The sequence below is a fragment of the Eptatretus burgeri genome, chromosome 2 (genome assembly GCF_056783735.1).
Source record: "Eptatretus burgeri isolate ZD-2024b chromosome 2, Ebu_testis_v1, whole genome shotgun sequence".
NCBI classification, from domain to species: Eukaryota; Metazoa; Chordata; class Myxini; order Myxiniformes; family Myxinidae; genus Eptatretus; species Eptatretus burgeri.
The window spans coordinates 65,894,811-65,916,639 of record NC_140962.1 but is presented as its reverse complement, the minus strand read 5'-3'; the positions used below and the strand labels follow the sequence as shown (position 1 = coordinate 65,916,639).

General features: G+C 42.8%; 1 protein-coding gene across 10 annotated transcripts in view; it reads left to right on the top strand.

Annotated features, from left to right (window-relative positions):
* ADCK1 (aarF domain containing kinase 1) overlaps window positions 1-21,829 on the top strand; it is a 123,628-nt gene that overhangs the window by 75,544 nt on the left and 26,255 nt on the right. For 9 of the 10 annotated variants that reach the window (XM_085869592.1, XM_085869596.1, XM_085869590.1 and 6 more), the window contains exons 6-8: window positions 11,905-12,021; window positions 12,756-12,905; window positions 13,309-13,506. In XM_085869592.1, the coding sequence (XP_085725718.1) occupies window positions 11,905-12,021; window positions 12,756-12,905; window positions 13,309-13,506 (465 nt within the window). The remainder of the gene's footprint in view (window positions 1-11,904; window positions 12,022-12,755; window positions 12,906-13,308; window positions 13,507-21,829) is intronic. The other variant, XM_085869594.1, reaches the window with a different exon arrangement.

The window sequence follows — 21,829 nt, the reverse complement described above, 5'->3', positions numbered from 1 at the left end:
ATTCATTGCTTGATCTCGTGCCCTGTCTCCCAGAGGGACTGCCGACCCATAACGTCTGCCAGATCTGTGTATATTTTCAGAGGTTTTGCGATGTGTTTGACATGGAAACAAAGGAAATCTGGTGAAAAACGGATGTTTTCAAATTAAGTTTTAACGTTTGTGCGGAACGCAAACCAATGCACCACGTGACATGCACAGACGAGCAGACAATGTGGCAGATTATCTGCACTGTGGCAGATTATCTGCAATGTTTATTTCACGGGCAATTAAACATTGCGATGTCTCCAGGGTTGTTCTTTGTTAAACAGCAATTCTTTTGTGGATAAAGTCATTATTTGAACGAATTAATTTTATTTCTTGAACTGCTGCATGCACGGTGAAGACCGGCTTTAAAGTTAACAAGATCCTTTAAGGCATGCAGCCACAGCCTGGCCAGCTGTTCCTTATCAACCATTTAATTGGAGTGCTTGCTTGAGTGCTTAAGCCACTTGCCGAGCGTCCCACAGTTCGTGTCCTGATCGGGATGTGCAGTTGGCAGTTGCTACAAGGTAGAGGTACATGATTTAAAAAAGGTTTATATAGTTTCTCTGAGTTTCAAAGCGAAATATATTTGATGAAACCCGATTTCCGAGCTGTTTGCCGTATTAACGTGTTTTCTAAATTACAGAGCCAAATTTTTTTTCCCACCCGTCACATGACGATTGGCAGCTGTTTATAAATATTAATGTTTATGCACATCACCCTGAAACATCTATAATGCAACAGTTTTGACAATTGATAGGAATTCCCCAAAAACAAAGGTGAAAGCGACTCATGGTTTTTGGGTTGTATACAGGATGTACTGTAGTCGATAATCACATTGATTCCAATCTGCCGATTCCTCAAGAATTACCGATATCGGCCAAGCACAAATACTGTGTGTGTGTTTTGTATGTGTGTTTCATAAAGAATAACATTCTCTCTGTTAACTCCCCTCCCCCACCCACCTCTTTCCACCTCTCTGTCCCATTCTCGCTCTGCCCCTGCCTCACACAGAGCAGGACCCTCCCACACATCTCACCTCTCTGTGTCCAGGCTGTGATGATGTGACAGTTTGTCTCTGGACGTGTCCATGTGGTTTTTGTCTCTGGACAGCTTACCTGTGGATGCGTCCAGCTGGTGTTTACGCCTGGGCGGTGTTCGTCTCCGGACTTGTCTGGGCAGTGTTGAGTCTGACCGGTAGAAAAAGAATTTCAGACATTATTTTGTTTCCATTTTTACTATTATTCGAAGCCGAAGTATTTTGATGAGACAATATCCTTGCTGCCCCACCCCTTCTCTCTCTTTCCCTCTCCACCTCCTCACTCACCCCCTTCTCTGCCCCCACGCCTCTCTTTCTCCCCCCCACTCTTCTTCCCCCTCCCTTTCGTATTTCCGTCAGCGAAGTGATGGGTGATATTTGCTGGGATATATATATATATATATATATATATATATATATATATATATATATATATATATATATATATATATAGTTGGGGGCGAAGACCATGGGGGTGAATTACCTCTGGATTCACACCAGACTCACCGGAGTCGCAGGCCATCACACACGAACAACTTCATGATGCGGCAGTTGTGTAATGGACCGTGAACGCCAATAACTTGACCACATGACTTAGGGTCCTCCATCTCATACTGTTTACTAAATAGTCACGTTATCTAATTACTGGGAAATACTCTCAGTATGCACTTGCTTAAACCAGATCACCTTACCAGATCAGATGTTGCCAAGCGGAACTGCCAAGCACGTACCGGCTCAGAAACGGATCGTTGGGGAATAACGTCCCGGCTAAACTAGGGTGCAGGCCATGCTGGACCAATGAAAGAAAACACGAAAACGAGCTGGGAACATTTCTATACAACACATATATTTACAAACAAGGAAAGCCATGAAGGGTGTGGAACACAGTGAATAGGGTTTTATTTTATGTATAGCAGGGGATAGCAAGGAATTTGTGGGGTGCGGGAAAAGACAACTTACAAAAGCGGACACAGCAGGACTATCCCGACTATTTTCTGCAATCTTTCTTAATATAGGACGGGTGCCATCACACACACACACACACACACACACACACAGTTAAATAGCCAAGAAAGAGTCTGAAATCTCAAACATCTCCCTCTAAATCCTGGTGGCATCAAATCTGTTTCTGGTGGATGTTCCCCCTCCATCTCCTCCCTTATCTCAAATGGTCACACTACTGACACCGCAGGTGAAAAGGCTGAATGCCGAAATTCGGTGTTTGCATTGAAATCTTGTGTCCGAAACCCTTCGCTTTATGTACCCACCTTACCCAGTCACACCCAACTGTCCCTGGACTCTGTATCCTTTTCGTCTGACAAAGTGGAGAGCTTGTTGTCAAACCTAGACTCAGATTCTCCAACCGGTCCAGATGGCATCAGCCCACGTGTCAAAAAAACCTGCTCTTCTGCTCTTGCTCACCATCTCTCTGTTCTATTCACCTTCTCATTTGCTCAAGGTCATCTGGCATCTACTTGGAAGTCAGCAAACATTACCACCCTGCATAAGAAAGGTGCAAAAACAGATCCCTGCAACTGCAGACCAATCAGCCTTCTCCCAATCATCAGCAATGATATGGAATCCATCATCGCTTCAGTCATTAAATCCTTCCTCTTCTCCAATGGCCTGATTTCAGGTCATCAATTTGGTTTCAGACCAGGTCAATCTACACTGGATATGCTGCTTCTGCTCCCCTAACAATGGATGGAGGTCCTCAATGCCAGACATGAAATCAGAGCCATCTCCCTAGACATATCGCGTGCTTTTGACACGGTCTGGCACCCTGCCCTGCGAACCAAATTCTCTTCCTATGGTATCCAAGGCCATCTCCACTCATGGCTCATAGACGTTCTCTCCTGTCACAGTCAACGTGTGGCCTGACATGGAATTCTTTCATCCCCTCTTCCTGTCCAGGCTGGAGTTCATCAAGGCAGTGTTCTGGGCCCTGTTTTTTTTCTGGTTTTCATCAATGATCTCTCAGACTCTCTTGAAAATCCTCTTTATCTCTTTGTTGATGACTCCACCCTCTGCCATACCATCTGTCTTCCCTCAGAGCGGCAAGCAGCAGCTTCTTCGCTCTCTGCAGATCTCGATAAAATCACAAACTGGTCCAACACGTGGAACATGTCTTTCAATCCAGACAAATCTCACACTCCCACTATGTCTCCCCAAAAGGACCGTTTGGATCCCCCCCCCCCGACCCCCAATCTACTTTCTCAACAATCCTCTTGAAGAAGTCCTTTCATTCAAGCTTCTGGGTCTCACCATCTGGGAAAGCCACATTTCCAACCTGGCCTCCAAAGCCAGTCGCCTCCTGGGCATCCTCCATCGTGCAAAGTCCTTCCTCGGCCCACCTGAGCTCCTGACCACATACAAAGTTTTCGTCCGCAGCCTGATGGAATACTGCTCTCCCCTCTGGGCTGGTGCTTCTGCTTCTCACCTTTCTCAGCTTCACGCTGTGGTGTGGAAACCAAGGCATTTCGGATTATTGGCATCTCCCGCGATCAGGCAGAGTCTTAGGTCCTCTCATTCTCTCACCGCAGGTAGGGCGGTGGTCTTTCTGTCTTCTACTGTCTCCTTTCTGGTCTCGTCCCCCCTGCTCTGTCTGCGATTTGTCCCCACCATATTTCCGCAGGGTACGCTCAAGGTCTGCCAACAACCCCCTTCTGGTAAAACTACCAATATCACGAATCGCTTCACTTTCACTCTTTCATTCCTCTTTTTTCCCGCCTTTGGAATAACTCCCTCACTCTGTTCAATCCCATTCTTTCCTCCAGGCCTTCAAAACAGCTGTTCACCACCACCTCTTATAGGCCCCCATCCAAATCCTCGATCTTTTCTACCCTCGTTCATCCGCCCCAAAATCACCTCCTTCCTTCCTGAAAGTCCCTGTAATGTCCATCTTGTTTACTCCATGTTCCCCGTCCCATCCCTCTCCCTTCCACAGATATCCCAATGTCTCTGTTTCTCACTGTTTTGTCCTTCCCACTCCCGCCCCTCTTGTCTTATGCCCTCCTCGCTGTGCGTTCGCTCTCATACGAGCCTCGGCAAGGTATACAAAAAATAAAAATTACCCCCGTGTGGGGGTGACAGTCATCTCTATAATACCACAAGTTTTCAATGTTCAGTTCAGGTAACCGCGAAACAGTCCAAACTAACCGTTTAGATTGAAATAGTTCACAGAGATACACTTGGATAATATGACTAATGACATAATTAATAAATATGTATTGTTCATTTAGTACCCGGATTAACACATCAGAATCACCAGTAAGTGCAATACGTGGTTTTCCGGTCCGTCCACTCTCTGGGGACATTTCACTTCCGGTTGTAGAAAAAAAACGAAAATATAGGCTGAGCTCTCGGAGATTATGATAATCCTGTAGATTATTCTTCACTGATTATAATGCAACTTTCAGAATGAAAATTGGTCAAGTATTTATAGAGATATTGAGGTTTGAAAAATCGTTAGAGCGAGCAAATTCATTAATTATTAATTCCACAGAAATTTCGTGACACTGCACAAAGTAACATGTCAGGTATGAAAAAACCTTTATGTATGCCAGATTCATTAATTATGGAATGTACTCATTGATATATTAATCAGAAAGCCCGAAGCATGAAGCATAATTTATCACTTATCCCCTCATCCGGGATCCGTGGCCTCGCCCCCACAGCCTGCAGCCCTATGTCCGCCGGTGATTATGTTAGATATCGGCACGATCGAGAGGAGCCTGCGAATTATCCCTGCTGATGCACTGAATTGATGCAATCGTTCGGCCAGAATATTCGTTGTCAACATGTTGCGTGATTAAATCACCAATACAGTCACTCAAATTTATACCGCCGACATACTTCTGAACAATCACCTTCGCCCCAGAAACCACAGTCAATCTGAACCACGCTGGCCACTGCTCAGACGCCATGACCGGACTACTGCGCAGTTCTACTACGCAGTTTGGTTAAAGACGACTCGGCATTTTGGCGCGCGCGCACGAATTTATATTTTGAAAATAAATGCCGACGTTTACATTTCGGGTTTTGAAACTTTTGCACCTTCGGCGGAAAATGTATAAATATAAAAGGCTAAAAATGTGTTTAATAGCGAATGAAGTGAGCTTCATACTTAACGCGTGCACGTGAGAGAATAGGAAATAACAATAACAACAACAACAACAACAACAACAACAACAACAACAACAACACAATAGCCCTGGCTATTTCGAATCCGTGTCGTTCGCTATGACTTTTTGCTTCCGGTTGTTAAACGCTGTGCGGTGTATAAACACGATTGGGTTTTATTTCTATCTTGTGAATATTACTTAACGCTTGCACATGAGAGAATAGGAAACAACAAAAACACAATACCTTGGCAATTGTGAATCCGTGTCATTGGCTATGACCATTTTGCTTCCGTTTTGTTTTGTTGCTGGTTTTTTTTTTGTTTCTGTTTTTTGTCATGGTGAATGATGCATGCCAGGAGATCATGACCAGAAGTGTATTTATTTAATTATTTTTTCCCCAAAGTTAATTTTATACTTCCGAAGGTGAGTTTTTTTTTTCATGACAGGAAGTGTTTATTTTGTATTTAACATTACCTGTCAAAAACAAAACAAAACAAAAACAAAAAAAAAACAAAACCTGTCAAAGGGCGGAGGAGCTCCTTGTGAGCTAACGGCCATCCATATCTAGTGCCCAACTGTCTGCGGACGTCCTCCTGCAGTTGGGTCACTTCTTATTAGGAGGTTGGTGGCAGGGTTTGCACTCCGGCCACCGTAAAACCCTTCATTCCGCAAAACGCAAAAACGCAAAAAAAATCTGAAAACCCACTCCGTGGGAGTACCTCCTGTGCAGCTTCCCTTCGCAGGGCAGCTCACCGGATGACGGGATTGGGGCAAAGCCTTCGGGACCCCCAATCTTTGATAGGAGGGAAACCACGGGGTAACATCCCTGGGTCAGATTGCGGGAGAGTGTGTCGGAGTGGTGCTGAGGTGTCGTCCACCAGACGGCGGTCTCCTTGGGTTAACCTGAGGCGGTCCCTTCGGGTGGGTGCCTGGAATGTCCTATCCCTAAGAGAGGATGATCACCTGTCTCTGTTATCATTTGAGCTCAAGTGTTTGGACATCGGGATTGCAGCTCTCTCTGAGGTTCAGAGACCGGATTGCGGCGAGATAATGGTGGGTGGTTACACCTACTATTGGTCTGGTCGCTCTGATGGTTTCCATACCCAAGGAGTTGCTGTAGCTGTGTCCAATAAGCTGACCCCAATGATAATTGAGGTAACACCGGTCAACGAGCGTATTATGAGATTAAGGATTCGTCACTCCTTAGGTGTCATTTCCCTGGTCTCTGTTTATGCTCCGACTGAGGCGAGTGATCTCACCGTGAAGGATGCATTCTACGCCACACTCGAGTCTGTGGTTGATCAGTGCCCCAGACGAGATACACTTCTAGTCTTGGGGGATTTCAATGCATCGACTGGAACTGATAGGGATGGTTATGAGGTGTGTGTTGGTCCCCATGGGTCAGGAACTATGAACCAGAATGGCACTAAGTTCCTTGACTTTGCAAGAAGTCATGGACTTAGGGTGGCTGGTTCATGGTTTCAGCGCCCAGAAGCTCATCGCTGGACTTGGTATTCCAACACTGGCGGTGTGGCAAAGGAGATTGACCATGTCCTCATTGACGGTCGTTGGAGGATGATCCAGAACTGCAGGGTCTACCGGAGTGCTCAGTTCCTCAATACTGACCACAGGCTTGTTGTAGCAACTCTAAAGCTGCACCTTAAATCCTGGAGAATGGTACCATCCCAGCCGAGGCTGGATGTTGCCAAGCTCAGGGATGAGAGAGTAGCTGAGGAGTTTGCAAACAGGCTGAGTGGACACTTGGGGGGTCTGGGTACTTTGGGGGGTCCTGAAGAGTTGTGGAGCGCCTTCAAGACCACTGTCCTTGATGTTGCCGGTGGATGCCTTGGAGCTCACCGCAGGGCAAAGAAGAATTTTGTCTCTCAAGGGACACTGGATACCATTGACCAGAGTCGCAGGGCCAGGCTGAATGGCAGAGCTGAGCTGTTCAGGAAGCTGAGGCATAAAACTGTACGTGCGCTGAGGGTGGACAAGGAGGCCTATGTGCTAGGAATCTGTGAGGGGGTAGAGCATCACCTGTGGACAGGTGATTCTCGTCCCGATTACAGGGGAATTTGCGCATTACGTTCATCCAAGCCCATCCCTCGGAGCACTACAGTTCGAGCAGAGAGTGGTAGGCTCTTGACAGAGGAGTCTGAAGTGAAGGCCCGCTGGGCCGGTTACTTTGAGCGGTTGTACCATGCTGATCCCCCAACTGTCGAGTTGGACGTCAAGGGTGTTACAATCCCTGTTGCTGACCCTCGAATCAACTGTGGTCCACCTACGCTTGTGGAAGCACGGGCTGCGGTGAACCAGTTGAAACGGGGCAAAGCTCCAGGGATCTGTGGCATCCATGCCGAACTTCTCAAGGCTGGTGGAAATGCTGCACTCGTGTCGTTGCATGCAGTTTTGTGCTCTGCCTGGAACACAGGCATCATCCCAACTGACTGGAAGAGGGGCCTTGTTGTCCCTCTCTGGAAAGGGAAGGGTGATCGCCAAGACTGCAACAACTACCGAGGGGTGACGCTGCTCTCAGTGCCGGGCAAGGTCTTTGCTCGGATAATTCTCGATAGGGTTCACCACCATCTGCTTGAGCACCAGCGTCCAGAGCAGTCAGGCTTTTCACCAAAGAGGTCAACGATTGACCGTATCCTTGCACTTCGTGGCCTCACCGAACGCAGACGAGAGTTTCGGCAGGGGCTGCTTGCAGCCTATGTTGATCTCTGTAAAGCGTTCGATTCAGTGAATCGGGATGTCCTCTGGAGGATTCTTGGTCTTCGTGGGGTGCCACCAAAACTGATCGATCTGATGTCTGAACTCTACTCTGGTACTGAGAGTGCTGTGAAGTGTGGTGGTACCATCTCTGACTTATTTCCAGTTGTTACTGGAGTTCGTCAGGGATGTGTACTTGCCCCCACACTTTTCAGCACTTGTATGGACTGGATTCTCGGGAGGATGTCGGAGAGATCAAGTTGCGGTGCGTCATTTGGGAATGTCAAGATCTCGGACCTTGACTTTGCAGATGATGCAGTCATCTTTGCGGAGACTTTAGACATCCTCTTGGGGGCCCTCGAGGTGCTGAATGAGGAGTCAGAGCCGTTGGGATTACGGGTTTCTTGGGTCAAAACTAAGATCCAGGCTTTCGGTGACATCTTGGATGCTGCTGTCCTGTCTGTGTCTGTTTGTGGTGAGGATGTTGAGGTCGTGGAGAGATTCACTTACCTTGGCAGTGATATTCATGTCTCTGCTGGCTGTGAGTCAGAGGTCAATAGACGTCTGGGTCGGGCCTGGGGAGTCATGGATTCACTGGATCATGGGGTGTGGCGCTGCCGGTACCTGTGCGGGAGGACGAAAGTCCGAGTCTTCGGGTCCTTGGTACTTCCAGTCTTGCTCTATGGGTGCGAGACTTGGACTCTGACCAAGGATCTGAGACGGAGACTTAATTCCTTTGGTACCAGGTCTCTTCGGAGAATCCTTGGCTATCGCTGGTCGGATTTTGTGTCCAACGAGCGGTTGCTGAGAGAGACTCGGATGAGATTTGTTACCTGCATAGTCCGTGAGCGTCAGTTGCGGCTGTTTGGACATGTGGCTCGTTTTCCTGACTCTGATCCTGCTCACCAGATTCTCTCAGCGAGGGAGTCTCATGAGTGGAGGAGGCCAGTGGGTCGACCACGTGCCTCATGGTTGCAACAGGTTGACCATCATCTCAAGGAGATGGGGATGGGCCTGGCATCTGCCTGGGGGATGGCCAGACGGAGGCCCCTGGAGTACCGGCGGAAAGTGGACGCAGCGACGTGCTGTTCTGGCACATGCTCCCATACCTGACCTGACCTGAGCGATTTTGAAACTCTTTCTGGAACTTTTAATTTCTTTTATTCTTCACGAGAAGTGATCGTTTATTTATTTATTCAATTATTTTTCCCCCAAAGTTAATTTTAATAGATATCTCCCACATCATCAAAAAAATTTTTAATCGTGATTTACATTATTTGTTCACTGATCCCGAATCCAGGCCGAAGTCACCGGAAATTGCGTCAAAATCATCAGCTGTGCGGCGCTTACACGTACCACGGTATAGTTGGCAAGTATACAGTTGTGAACAAGTTTTATGTGAAGTCAGAAGCGAATGTAAGAAGAATTATACGTTCGCTTCTCGGCTTTGCCTCTTCCATGTTATTTATATTTCATTTCTCCTTCCTTCCTTCTTTGCGAATCGCATTGGCGTTTTTAGCCATCTTCCAGATCACGTGACTATCAAACGGGAAGGAAATTAAAAAATCTGTCCGGTTAGATACAAGATATTTTTACTATCATAATCAATAAACAGTTGCCGAATATCTTGTAGAATGGCAGACTAGAGAGGTTTTGAAAATGGTGATATTTATAACTTATGTGACCTCGTCCCTGACCTTGAACCTGGGCAAAAGTTATATTGTTGTGCAACACTCATCGACCGCTACCCACATACTCAGTTTCATCAAGGTTGGAAAGAAAAATTGTTGACTGACGTACGGACATTTGGTCCGGCTTTATTAGGTCATCTCGATAGAGATAGAGATAGAGATGACCGAAAAATGAAAGAGAAAGGTGAGGATAAACACCCTCTAAATACCTGGTGTGGTCAGCTGACCAACGGGGTCCAGGATGCTTTGGGGAAGGTAGATGGAAATATACTGGTGTCTATGGTGTGGGAGTGGGAGATGCTATGTATGCAACGTGAGGGGTGCGTTGTTGTGCCAGAGGAAAATGCAATTGTGAATCAGGAACGCGTTCTTCTTTGGAGAGAGACAGAGACAGAGACAGAGAGGAATAGATGTGAGAAAGAAGATCCCTCACCTAACAATGTAAAGATCTGTATATGTAAGTGTGTACCTCCATGTGATGCTCCGCCTGAGCATTCCCACCTCATGATATGGTGCGTTATTTCCTCCTTATTTATTCGCCGGGACTCATGGCAATGTGTGCTCCACACTGGTCCGCCATCTGTGGCCGGTGGTGAGCCCGTCTGGTTTCGCGGGGATGGTGGCGCGTCAACAGCACGGCAGGGAGTCCACTGTATGCTCTCGAAGGACAGCAGTCGCACATGGATAATGTTTTCGAAGAAGCTCTCAATGGCTCTGCGCAACTCCCTTTTACAAGACCCAGGCGAAGGATGGGGTGAGGACTGGAAAGTGACGTGCTGTGGCCCAAGTCCTGCTTCTCTATTGGGCCACAGCAGCTCAAGCCACTCCCTGTCAGGCTCCGGGACCAGAAACCGGCTCAGATGCCCACCAGCTTCGGGACAGCTCTGAGCTCCTGACTTAACATGGCGAGCACGCATCTCAAGCTGGCACCCCGGTCCCCAACGTGCACAGAGTGCATTTTGTATGTTGGATCGTAACAGACTTTCTCCGCCACCCACCGGCTCCTTCACGAGCCACAATGCACATTCGGGACCTGAATCAACTCCCTGGATCGCCCTTCCCACGACCCCTCATCGTTGCTTACGGTCTTGCCATGGTCTGATGACTGCAAAATTCTGGTCGCTCACTCGGGGCATTCCCAGTGAGATGCGGTGGAGAATATAGCGTCTGTAGCGTGGTCAACCATCGCGTGGTGCCAACAACAATGGCCAACACCATGTGGTGCTTGAAAGAGTGGCGAATTGTCATGATGCAGAGGTATGAGGAGGTCTGGGAGTATTTTTACCTTGTGCGGGAGGCATTTGTGGTCAAAGTGGTGAGATTTGGTGAGCGAGATGAGTAAGGTGAGGTGCCAGTTGGGTATTGGCGTGCAGATTTGAATGGAAAATGGTGCGCAAATTCCCGAGGAAGGTTGTTTTGTGTGCAACAGAGACGATCCGAGTCACGGGAGGCATCATGGTGTGCCTGTTAAACAATTGTCCCTTGAATAGCATGTGTGCTTGCATGCTTGTTGTGTATTATGTTTAAAAGAAAAGGGCCAGTTTTGAGGTCAGAGCACAGATCAGAGATATTTATTTGACCTCGCTACGAGTTCCATGCAACACAATTTGTCCCGTTTACCCACGTGACATGAGAGGACGATGAATACACGAATACTAATAAAATAACTGCCTGGGGATCACTGCATGTTGGGTGCCATTGCCTTGGAAGCATGCGGTTTTGCGTTTCCGCAACAAAATATATATATATATATATATATATATATATATATATATATATATATATATATATATATATATATATATATATAAATATATATAAATATAAATATATATATAAATATAAATATATAAATATATATATATATATATATATATATAAATATATATATATATATATATATATATATATATATATATATATATATATATATATATATATATATATATATATATATATAAATATATATATATATATATATATATATATATATATATATATATATATATATATATATATATATATATATATATATATATATATATATATATATATATATATATATATATATATATATATATATATATATATATATATATATATATATATATATATATATATATATATATATATATATATATATATATATATATATATATATATATATATATATATATATATATATATATAAATATATATATATATATATATATATATATATATATATATATATATATATATATATATATATATATATATATATATATATATATATATATATATATATATATATATATATATATCTTTGTACCCACAGGTGCCGCAGATTATATGGGAATTTTCAAGAAAGCGTGTGCTGACAATGGAGTTTGTGGATGGAGGACAGATCAATGACAAGGAGTACATGCAGAAGCACAATATTGATGTGAACGAGGTGGGTTCGGAGATTTCATGGTGAGGTAGGAGGAATGGAATGTCTATTCAATTGTAGTTGCTGTCTTTTGGGTGCGGTCATCCGACTGATCTGTGGGTGGTTGCAGACCGCCGAGTTATGCTTTCTCCACCCACACCCCCCAATATGTTTTGTGCATACCATTCATCATCGTAAATATTTCACCCAATCACCTCATAATCACCTCCTTTCTCACATATAAAGTCTTGCATCCTTCAGGCACTCCTCATAGCTTCGTCGAGCTGGGTCCGAGGTGAATGCATCTCCACTTCGCTGATTCTGATCACACCCTTCTCATGCCCTACCCACCCACTCCAAGGTTAACTTCATCTGCCTGCTTGAAAAGCCTAGTCTTAACCCCATTTTCCATTTCATTGATGCAAGTTATAAATAGTGCTGATCCCACAGTTAAAGTACCCTACCACTAACAACCACCCAGCCAGACATCCTCACTCACAACCACTCTGTTTCCTTATACTAAGCCACTTTTCAATCCAGTTGTCTATTCTACCAGCCATTCTGCAAGGCCAAACATATCCAACATCCTTCGTGGTACCTTATAAAATGTCTTCTTGGAGCTGAGATACACCACATCCACCCAAATCAGAAACTACTTCACAGAATTTCAATAAGTTTTGTTAAACATATGTACTGACTGCCTTTATTTAGTTTATATTTATCAAAATGGTTTCTCTGTGATATTTACCTTTGAACAGGTATCACGGAAATTGGGCATGATGTACAGCGAGATGATTTTCGTGAATGGCTTTGTTCACTGTGATCCTCATCCTGGAAATGTTCTTGTACGGAAGGACCCAAACTCTGCTGAGACTCAACTGATTCTGCTGGACCATGGCCTCTATCTGGTGCTGCTTTTCCCTAATCTGTCCAGATTTTTCGACTAAATACTGTATATCGTTATTTTGCCCCTCTTCAACTGCACATTCTAAAAGTTTAAACAGGTATTATTTCTAGCAATAATTTCAAGAGCTAAGCTGCCTGTCCCTGTTTGTAATTCTTGACGACATTATTGTTTTGGAACACGCATTTTACTTTTGAAATCAGTGGTTCAATCAAATGACATTTCAACTGAACAAAGTTGTGAATTGTTTTTATAAGAATAATTCATGACATGAAGTAAAACTGCATGACAGAATGTGAATTGAACGAATTGTCAAATTCAGAATTTTCACGTCAATGAAATTGACGAAAAATATTATTCCTTTTTTTTGTAAAATGTTACCAAGACGTACTTTTCATTTGTTGTAGGATCTGTCACTTTCCTTCCGGTTGGAGTATTGCCGGCTTTGGCTGGCACTCATTCGTGCAGATATCCAGGCAATTGAGAAGCACAGCCGTGCTCTGGGTGCTGGGGATCTTTTCCCACTCTTTGCGTGCATTCTCACCGCCCGCCCATGGAAAGTGGTCCTTGATGGCATCGACCGTGTGCCGATATCCTTGAATGAAGTCAGTTTCCATGAAGCTTCTGCTCAAAATATGCACACGCTATCACACTCTCGAGTCTAGTCCATATTAATATTTTGGCACGCCCCTTTTTTTGTTCCACCATCAGATTTTTGTTACTGCATGAAATTAAACAAGCTTTGACATATATAGTAACTAGAACGTGCACTCAGAGCGCATACCTTCGCCGCCACTACTTTTTTTGTTCTTGGTATGAGTGTGGGGAACTGGTTTCATATGAATGGTCTTATGACACAAACCACATATCTATAATGTCATGACCCCCCCCCCCGACTTTCGGGGGCTACGGACTAATCATACAATCAACTCACGTCGTTTTGGTGAGTCTTCACTCGCAAGCTCGGTGAATACAACGTTTCAACAAGAGAAAGTAATCTCGTTTGATGCTGGTTGCATGCAAATTGAATAAAAATTGACCGTGTTATCGAAAAAGACGATTTTGACCTTTTCTTGACCTTTGACCCGAACGATCCCAAAATCTAATCGAATGCTTCCTGGCTAATAACCAATCATCCCACCAAATTTCATGCAATTCGGTTTAAAACTTTTTGAGTTATACGAATCACAAGATTACAAATAAATAAATAAAACATAACCTTTCGCAGAATGCGAAGGTAATAAATACACGCCGACCAAAACATAACCTTTCACAGAATGCGAAGGTAATGATATTGTCTTCCTAAAGAGGCCCCTTAAAATTCGTTTTGATGATTATTTTTATTTCGGCACACCCCTTTTTTTGTTCCACCATCAGATTTTTGTTACTGCATGAAATGAAACAAGCTTTGACATATTATATAGTAATGATATTATTGTCTTCCTAAAGAGGCTCCTCAAAATTCGTTTTGATGATTATTTATATTTCGGCACACCCCCTTTTTTGTTCCACCATCAGAATTTTGTTACTGCATGAAATGAAACAAGCTTTGACATATATAGTAAGCTGATGGTGGAAAATCTCTCTCTCTGCTCTCTGCTCTCTGCGATCTACTATCCACTCTCTACTATTTTCTCTCTTTCTACTATCTTCTCTCCACTCTCTACTATCTTATACTACTCTCTACTACTCTCCACTCTCTACTCTCTTGTATCTTGTATCTTCTACTCTCTACTCTCTACTATCTTCTTCTACTCTCTACCACTCTCCACTCTCAACTCTCTAGCATCTTGTATCTTGTACTCTCTCCTCTCTACTCACTTGTATCTTCTACTCTCTACTATCTTCTATCTTCGACTCTCTGCTCTCGACTATCTACTATCTTCTCTCTTTCTACTATCTACTCTCTACGATTCTCAACTATCTTCTACCTTCTACCCTCTAGTATCTTCTACTCTACTATCTTGTATCTTGTACTCTCTTCTATCTGCTCTCTACTCTCAACTCTCCACTTTCTACTATCTTCTCTCTACTCTCTACTACTCTCTACTCTCCAGTATCTTGTATCTTGTATCTTCCATCATCTTCTACTCTCTACTCCTCTCTACTCTCGACTATCTTCTCTACTATCTTATTTCTACACTATCTTCTACCCTCTACCTTCTACTCTCTTGTATCTTGTACTATCTTCTATCTTCTCTCTTCTACTCTCTACTCTCTTCGATCTGCTCTCTGCTTTCTACGATCTTCTCTCTACTCTCTTCTATCTTCTGCTCTCTGCTCTCGACTCTTCTATCTGCACTCACTCTCTACTCTTCTATCTACTCTCCACTACTCTTCTACTCTCTTGTATCTTGTACTCTCTACTCTCGACTCTCTTCTATCTGCTCTCCACTATCTTCTCTCTTTCTACTATCTACTCTCTTCTACTACTCTCTACTACTCTCTACTACTCTCTGCTCTCCACTCTCTACTATTCTCGACTCTCTTCTATCTTCTCTCTACTCTATACAATCTCTTCTCGATACTACCTTCTACCCCCTACCCTCTACTATCTCTTCTCTTCTGTTATCTACCTTCTATCTTCTACCCTCGACTCTCTAGCATCTTGTATCTTGTACTCTCTCCTCTCTACTCTCTTGTATCTTCTACTCTCTGCTATCTTCTTTCTTCTACTCTCTACTATCTACTCTCCACTATCTTCTTCTACTCTATACTATCTTCTATCTTCTACTCTCTACCCTCTACCCTCTACCCTCGAGTATCTTGTATCTTGTACTCTCTACTCTCTTGTATGTTGTATTCTCTTCTATCTTCTATCTTCTTTCTGCTCTCTACTTTCTACTATCTTCTTCTACGACTCTCTACTCTCCACTCTCTTCTCTCTACTATCTTGTATCTTCTACTCTCTATGATCTTCTCTCTTTCTACTATCTACTCTCCACTCTCTTCTATCTTGTACTCTCTACTCGCTACTATCTTCTCTCTTTCTACTATCTTCTTCTACTCTCCACTACTCTCTACTCTTCTACTCTCGACTCTTTTGTATCTTGTATCTTCTACTCTCTACCCTCGACGACTCTCTACTCTCTTGTATCTTGTATCTTCTACTCTCTACTATCTTCTCTCTACTACTCTCTACTCTCTTCTACTCTCTACTCTCTAGTATCTTTCTACGATCTTGTATCTTGTACTCTCTACTCTCGACTGTCTTCTGTCTTCTATCTACTCTCAACTCTCTACTATCTTCTTCTACTCGCTACTATCTTCTTCTACTCTCTACTATCTTCTTCTACTCTCTACTATCTTCTCTCTACTCTCGACTATCTTCTATCTTCTACCCTCTACTATCTTGAATCTTGTACTCTCTGCTCTCTTGTATCTTGTATTCTCGACTATCTTCTCTCTTGTATCTTCTACTCTCTACTCTCTACTCTCTTTCTACTATCGACTCTCCACTCGCTACCCTCTACTACTCTCTACTCTCTTCTACTTTCTACTCTCTACTATCTTGTATCTTGTACTCTCTACTATCTTCTCTCTTTCTACTATCTACTATCTTCTTCCACTCTCTACTACTCTCTACTCTCTTGTATCTGGTATCTTCTCTCTTTCTACTATCTTGTATCTTGTACGCTCCACTCTCCACTCTCTACTCTCTTCTGTCTTCTATCTACTCTCTACTCTCTTTCTACTATCTTCTTCTACTCTCCACTCTCTACTATCTTCTATCTTCTATCTTCTTCCCTCTACCCGCTACTCTCTCGTATCTTCTACTCTCTACTCTCTTCTATCTTCTATCTGCTCTCTACTCTCTACTATCTTCTCTTTTTCGACTATCTTCTTCAACTCTCTACAACTCTCGACTATATACTATCTCTTCTATCTTCTGCCCTCTACCCTCTTGTATTCTCTACTCTCTTGTATCTTGTACTCTCTACTCTCCACTCTTCTACTCTTTACTCTTTCTACTATCTTCTTCTACTACTCTCTTCGATCTTCTATCTTCTACCCTCGACTCTCTAGTATCTTGTACTCTCTACTCTCTGGTATCTTGTACTCTCGACTCTCTTCTATGTTCTATCTTCTATCTTCTCTCAACTCTCTTGCATCTTGTACCTTGTACTCTCTCCTCTCTACTCTCTTGTATCTTCTCCTCTCTCCTCTCTACTATCTACCACTCTCTACTATCTTGTATCTTGTACGCACCACTCTCCACTCTCTACTCTCTTCTGTCTTCTATCTACTATCTACTATCTACTATCTTCTTCTACTCTCTGCTCTCTACTATCTTCTATCTTCTTCCCTCTACCCGCTACTCTCTCGTATCTTCTACTCTCTACTCTCTCCTCTCTACTATCTTCTCTTTTTCGACTATCTTCTTCAACTCTCGACTATATACTATCTCTTCTATCTTCTGCCCTCTACCCTCTACTCTCTAGTATCTTGTACTCTCTACTCTCTGGTATCTTGTACTCTCGACTCTGTTCTATGTTCTATCTTCTATCTTCTCTCTACTCTCTTGCATCTTGTACCTTGTACTCTCTCCTCTCTACTCTCTTGTATCTTCTCCTCTCTATTCTCTTGTATCTTGTATCTACCACTCTCTACTATCTTGTATCTTGTATCTTCTACCCTCTACTACTCTCTACTCTACTCTCTTCCACTCTCTACTATCTACTCTCCACTCTCTAGTACCTTCTCTCTTTCTACTATCTACTCTCCACTCTCTACTCTCTAGTACCTTCTCTCTACCACTCTCCACTCTCTACTATATACTATCTCTTCTCCACTCTCTACTATCTTCTACCCTCTACTTTCTAGTATCTTGTACTCTCTCCTCTCTTGAATCTTGTACTCTCTACTCTCTTCTATCTGCTCTCGACTCTCTTCTATCTTCGACTCTCTACTCTCCAGTATCTTGTATCTTCTACTCTCTACAATCTTCTCTCTTTCTATTATCTGCTCTCCACTCTCTACGACTCTTGACTACTCTCAACTCTCTTGTATCTGGTATCTTCTCTCTTTCTACTATCTTGTATCTTGTACTCTCTATTGTCTTCTGTCTTCTATCTTCGATCTTCTGTCTTCTTCTACTCTCTACTACTCTCCACTATCTTCATTGGCTATTTTCCACCATCTTCTCTCTACTATCTTCTACCTTCTATCTTCTACCCTCCACCCTCTACTCTCCACTCTCTTGCATCTTGTACTCTCTCCAATCTACTTTACTATCTTCTCTGTTTCGACTATCTACCCTCGACTCTTCTCTTTCTACCATATACTCTCTACTATCCTCTTCTGCTCTCCACTACTCTACTCTTCTACTCTCTAGTTTCTTGTACTCTCTACTATCTTCAACTCTCTACAACTCTCTTCTCCCTACTATCTTGTATCTTGTACTCTCTATCCTCGACGACTCTCGACTCTCTTGTATCTTCTACTCTCTACTACTCTCTACTCTCTTCTATCTTCGACTCTCTACTCTCGTGTCTTGTACTCTCAACTCTCGATTGTCTTCTATCTTCTATCTACTCTTTACTCTCTACTATCTTCTTCTCCTCTCTACTATCTTCTCTCGACTATTCTCCACTATCTACTCTCTTCTACCCTCTTGTATTCTCTTCCATCTTCGATCCTCTATCTGCTTTCTACTCTTCAACTCTCTACTCTTGTACTATCTTGTATCTTCTACTCTAAGATACTATCTTCTAAGATACTATCTTCTATTTTCTACTCTCTACTCTCTTCTATCGACTATCTACTATCTACTCTCTACGATCTTCTCTCTTTCTACTATCTTCTTCTACTCTCTTGTACTCTCTACTCTCTTGTATCTCCACTCTGTACTATCTTCTTCTACTCTCCACTCTCGACTCTCTTGTATCTTGTACTCTCTACTATCTTCTCTCTTTCTACTATCTTCTTCCACTCTCTACTACTCTCTACTCTCTTGTATCTTCTCTCTTTCTCCTCTCGAGTATCTTGTATCTAGTACTCTCCACTCTCTACTCTCTTCTATCTACTATCTTTTCTCTACTCTAAACTATCTTCTTCCCTCTACCCTCTGCTCTCTAGTATCTTGTATCTTCTACTCTTGACTCTCTTCTATCTTCTACCCTCTACTCTCTTGCATCTTGTACTCTCTCCTCTCTACTGTCTTGTATCTTCTACTCTCTACCCTCTACTACTCCCTACTCTCTTGTATCTTCTACTGTCGACTATCTTCTCTCTTTCTACTATCTACTCTCTAGTATCTTCTACTCTCTACTCTCGACTACTCTCCACTCTCTCCTATCTTCTATCTCTACCCTATACTCTCGAGTGTCTTGTACTCTCTACTCTCTTGTATCTTGTATTCTCTTCTATCTTCTATCTACTATCTTCGATCTTCTTTCTTCTACCCTCGACTCTCTATCTTGTATTCTCTTCTATCTACTCTTGTATCTTGAATCTTCCACTCTCTACTCTTATCTTCTTCTCTCGACTACTCTCTTCTTCCACTCTCTACTACTCTCTACTCTTCTACTCTCTCCTCTCTAAACTACTCTCATATCTTCCATTCTCTACTATCTTCTGTCTTCTATTTTCTACTCTCTGCTCTCTACTATCTTCTTCTTCTCTCTACTATCTTCTCTCTACCATCTTCTCTCTCCTATTCTCTTCTATCTACTCTCGACTCTCTACCCTCTACTCTCTACTCTCGAACTCTCTCCTCTCTAGTATCTTGTACTCTCTACTCTCTTGTATCTTGAATCTTCCACTCTCTACTCTCTATCTTCTTCTCTCGACTACTCTCTACTATCTTCTTCCACTCTCTACTACTCTCTACTCTTCTACTCTCTCCTCTCTAAACTACTCTCATATCTTCCACTCTCTACTATCTTCTGTCTTCTATTTTCTACTCTCTGCTCTCTACTATCTTCTTCTTCTCTCTACTATCTTCTCTCTCCTATTCTCTTCTATCTACTCTCGACTCTCTACTCTCGACTCTCTTGCATCTTGTACTCTCTCCTCTCTAGTATCTTGTATCTTGAATCTTCCACTCGCTACTCTCTATCTTCTTCTCTCGACTACTCTCTACTATCTTCTTCCACTCTCTACTACCCTCTGCTACCCTCTACTCTTCTACTCTCTTGCATCTTGTACTCTCTCCTCTATCTTCTGTCTTCTATTTTCTACTCTCTGCTCTCTACTATCTTCTTCTTCTCTCTACTTTTCTCTACTATCTTCTTCTCCTATTCTCTTCTTTCTTCTATCTTCTCCCTTCTACCCTCAAGTATCTTGTACTCTCTACTATCTTGTATCTTGTACTCTCTACTCTCTTTTCTCCACTCTCTACTCTTTAGTATCTTGTATCTTGTACTCTCTACTCTCTTGTATCTGCTCTCTTTCTACTATCGAGTATCTTGTATCTTGCACTCTCTACTCTCCACTGTCTTCTGTCTTCTCTCTACTCTCTTCTTCCTTCTACCCTCTGCTCTCTTGTATCTTGTATCTTCTACTCTCTACTATCTTCTCTCTTTCTACTATCTACTCTCCACTCTGTACTATCTTCTTCTACTCTCCACTCTCGACTCTCTTGTATCTTGTACTCTCTACTACTCTCTACGATCTTGTATCTTGTACTCTCTACTATCTTCTCTCTTTCTCCTATCTTCTTCCACTCTCTACTCTCTTGTATCTTGTATCTTCTCTCTTTCTCCTCTCGAGTATCTTGTATCTTGTACTCTCCAGTCTCTTCTATCTACTCTCTACTATCTTTTCTCTACTCTAAACTATCTTCTATCTTCTTCCCTCTACCCTCTGCTCTCTAGTATCTTGTATCTTCTACTCTCGACTCTACTCTCGACTCTCTTCTATCTTCTACCCTCTACTCTCTTGCATCTTGTACTCTCTCCTCTCTACTCTCTTGTATCTTCTACTCTCTACCCGCTACTACTCTCTATTCTCTTGTATCTTCTACTGTCGACTATATTCTCTCTTTCTACTATCTTCTACTATCTTCTCTCCACTATCTTCTTCTACTCTCTTCTCTCTTTCTACTATCTACTACCTTCTTCTACTCTCGACTACTCTCCACTACTCTCCACTCTCTACAATCTTCTCTCTCCTATCCTTTACCCTATACTCTCGAGTGTCTTGTACTCTCGACTCTCTTGTATCTTGTATTCTCTTCTATCTTCTGTCTTCTATCTACTATCTTCGATCTTCTTTCTTCTACCCTCGACTCTCTACTATCTTGTATTCTCTTCTATCTACTCTCGACTCTCCACTCTCCTCTATCTTCTACCTTCTACCCTCTAACCTCTACTCTCGATTCTTGCATCTTGTACTCTCTCCTCTCTAGTATCTTGTATCTTCTACTACTCTCTACTACTCTCGACTCTCTACTCTTGCATCTTGTACTCTCTCCTCTCTACTATCTACACTACTCTCATATCTTCCACTCGCTACTATCTTCTGTCTTCTATTTTCTACTCTCTACTATGTTCTTCTTCTCTCTACTCTCTTCTCTCTCCTATTCTCTTCTTTCTTTTATCTTCTCCCTTCTACCCTCTACCCTCAAGTATCTTGTACTCTCTACTATCTTGTATCTTGTACTCTCTACTATCTTTTCTCTACTCTCTAGTATCTTGTATCTTGTACTATCTTCTATCTTCTCTCTTGTGTCTGCTTTCTTTCTACTATCGAGTATCTTGTACTCTCTACTCTCTACTCTCCACTGTCTTCTATCTACTCTCTACTTCTACTCTCTACCCTCTGCTCTCTAGTATCTTGTATCTTCTACTCTCTCTACTCTTTCGACAATCTACTCTCTACTGTCTTCTTCTACTCTCTACTATATACTATCTCTTCTCTACTCTTTACTATCTTCTATCTTCTGCCCTCTACCCTCTAGTATCTTGTACTCTCTACTATCTTCTT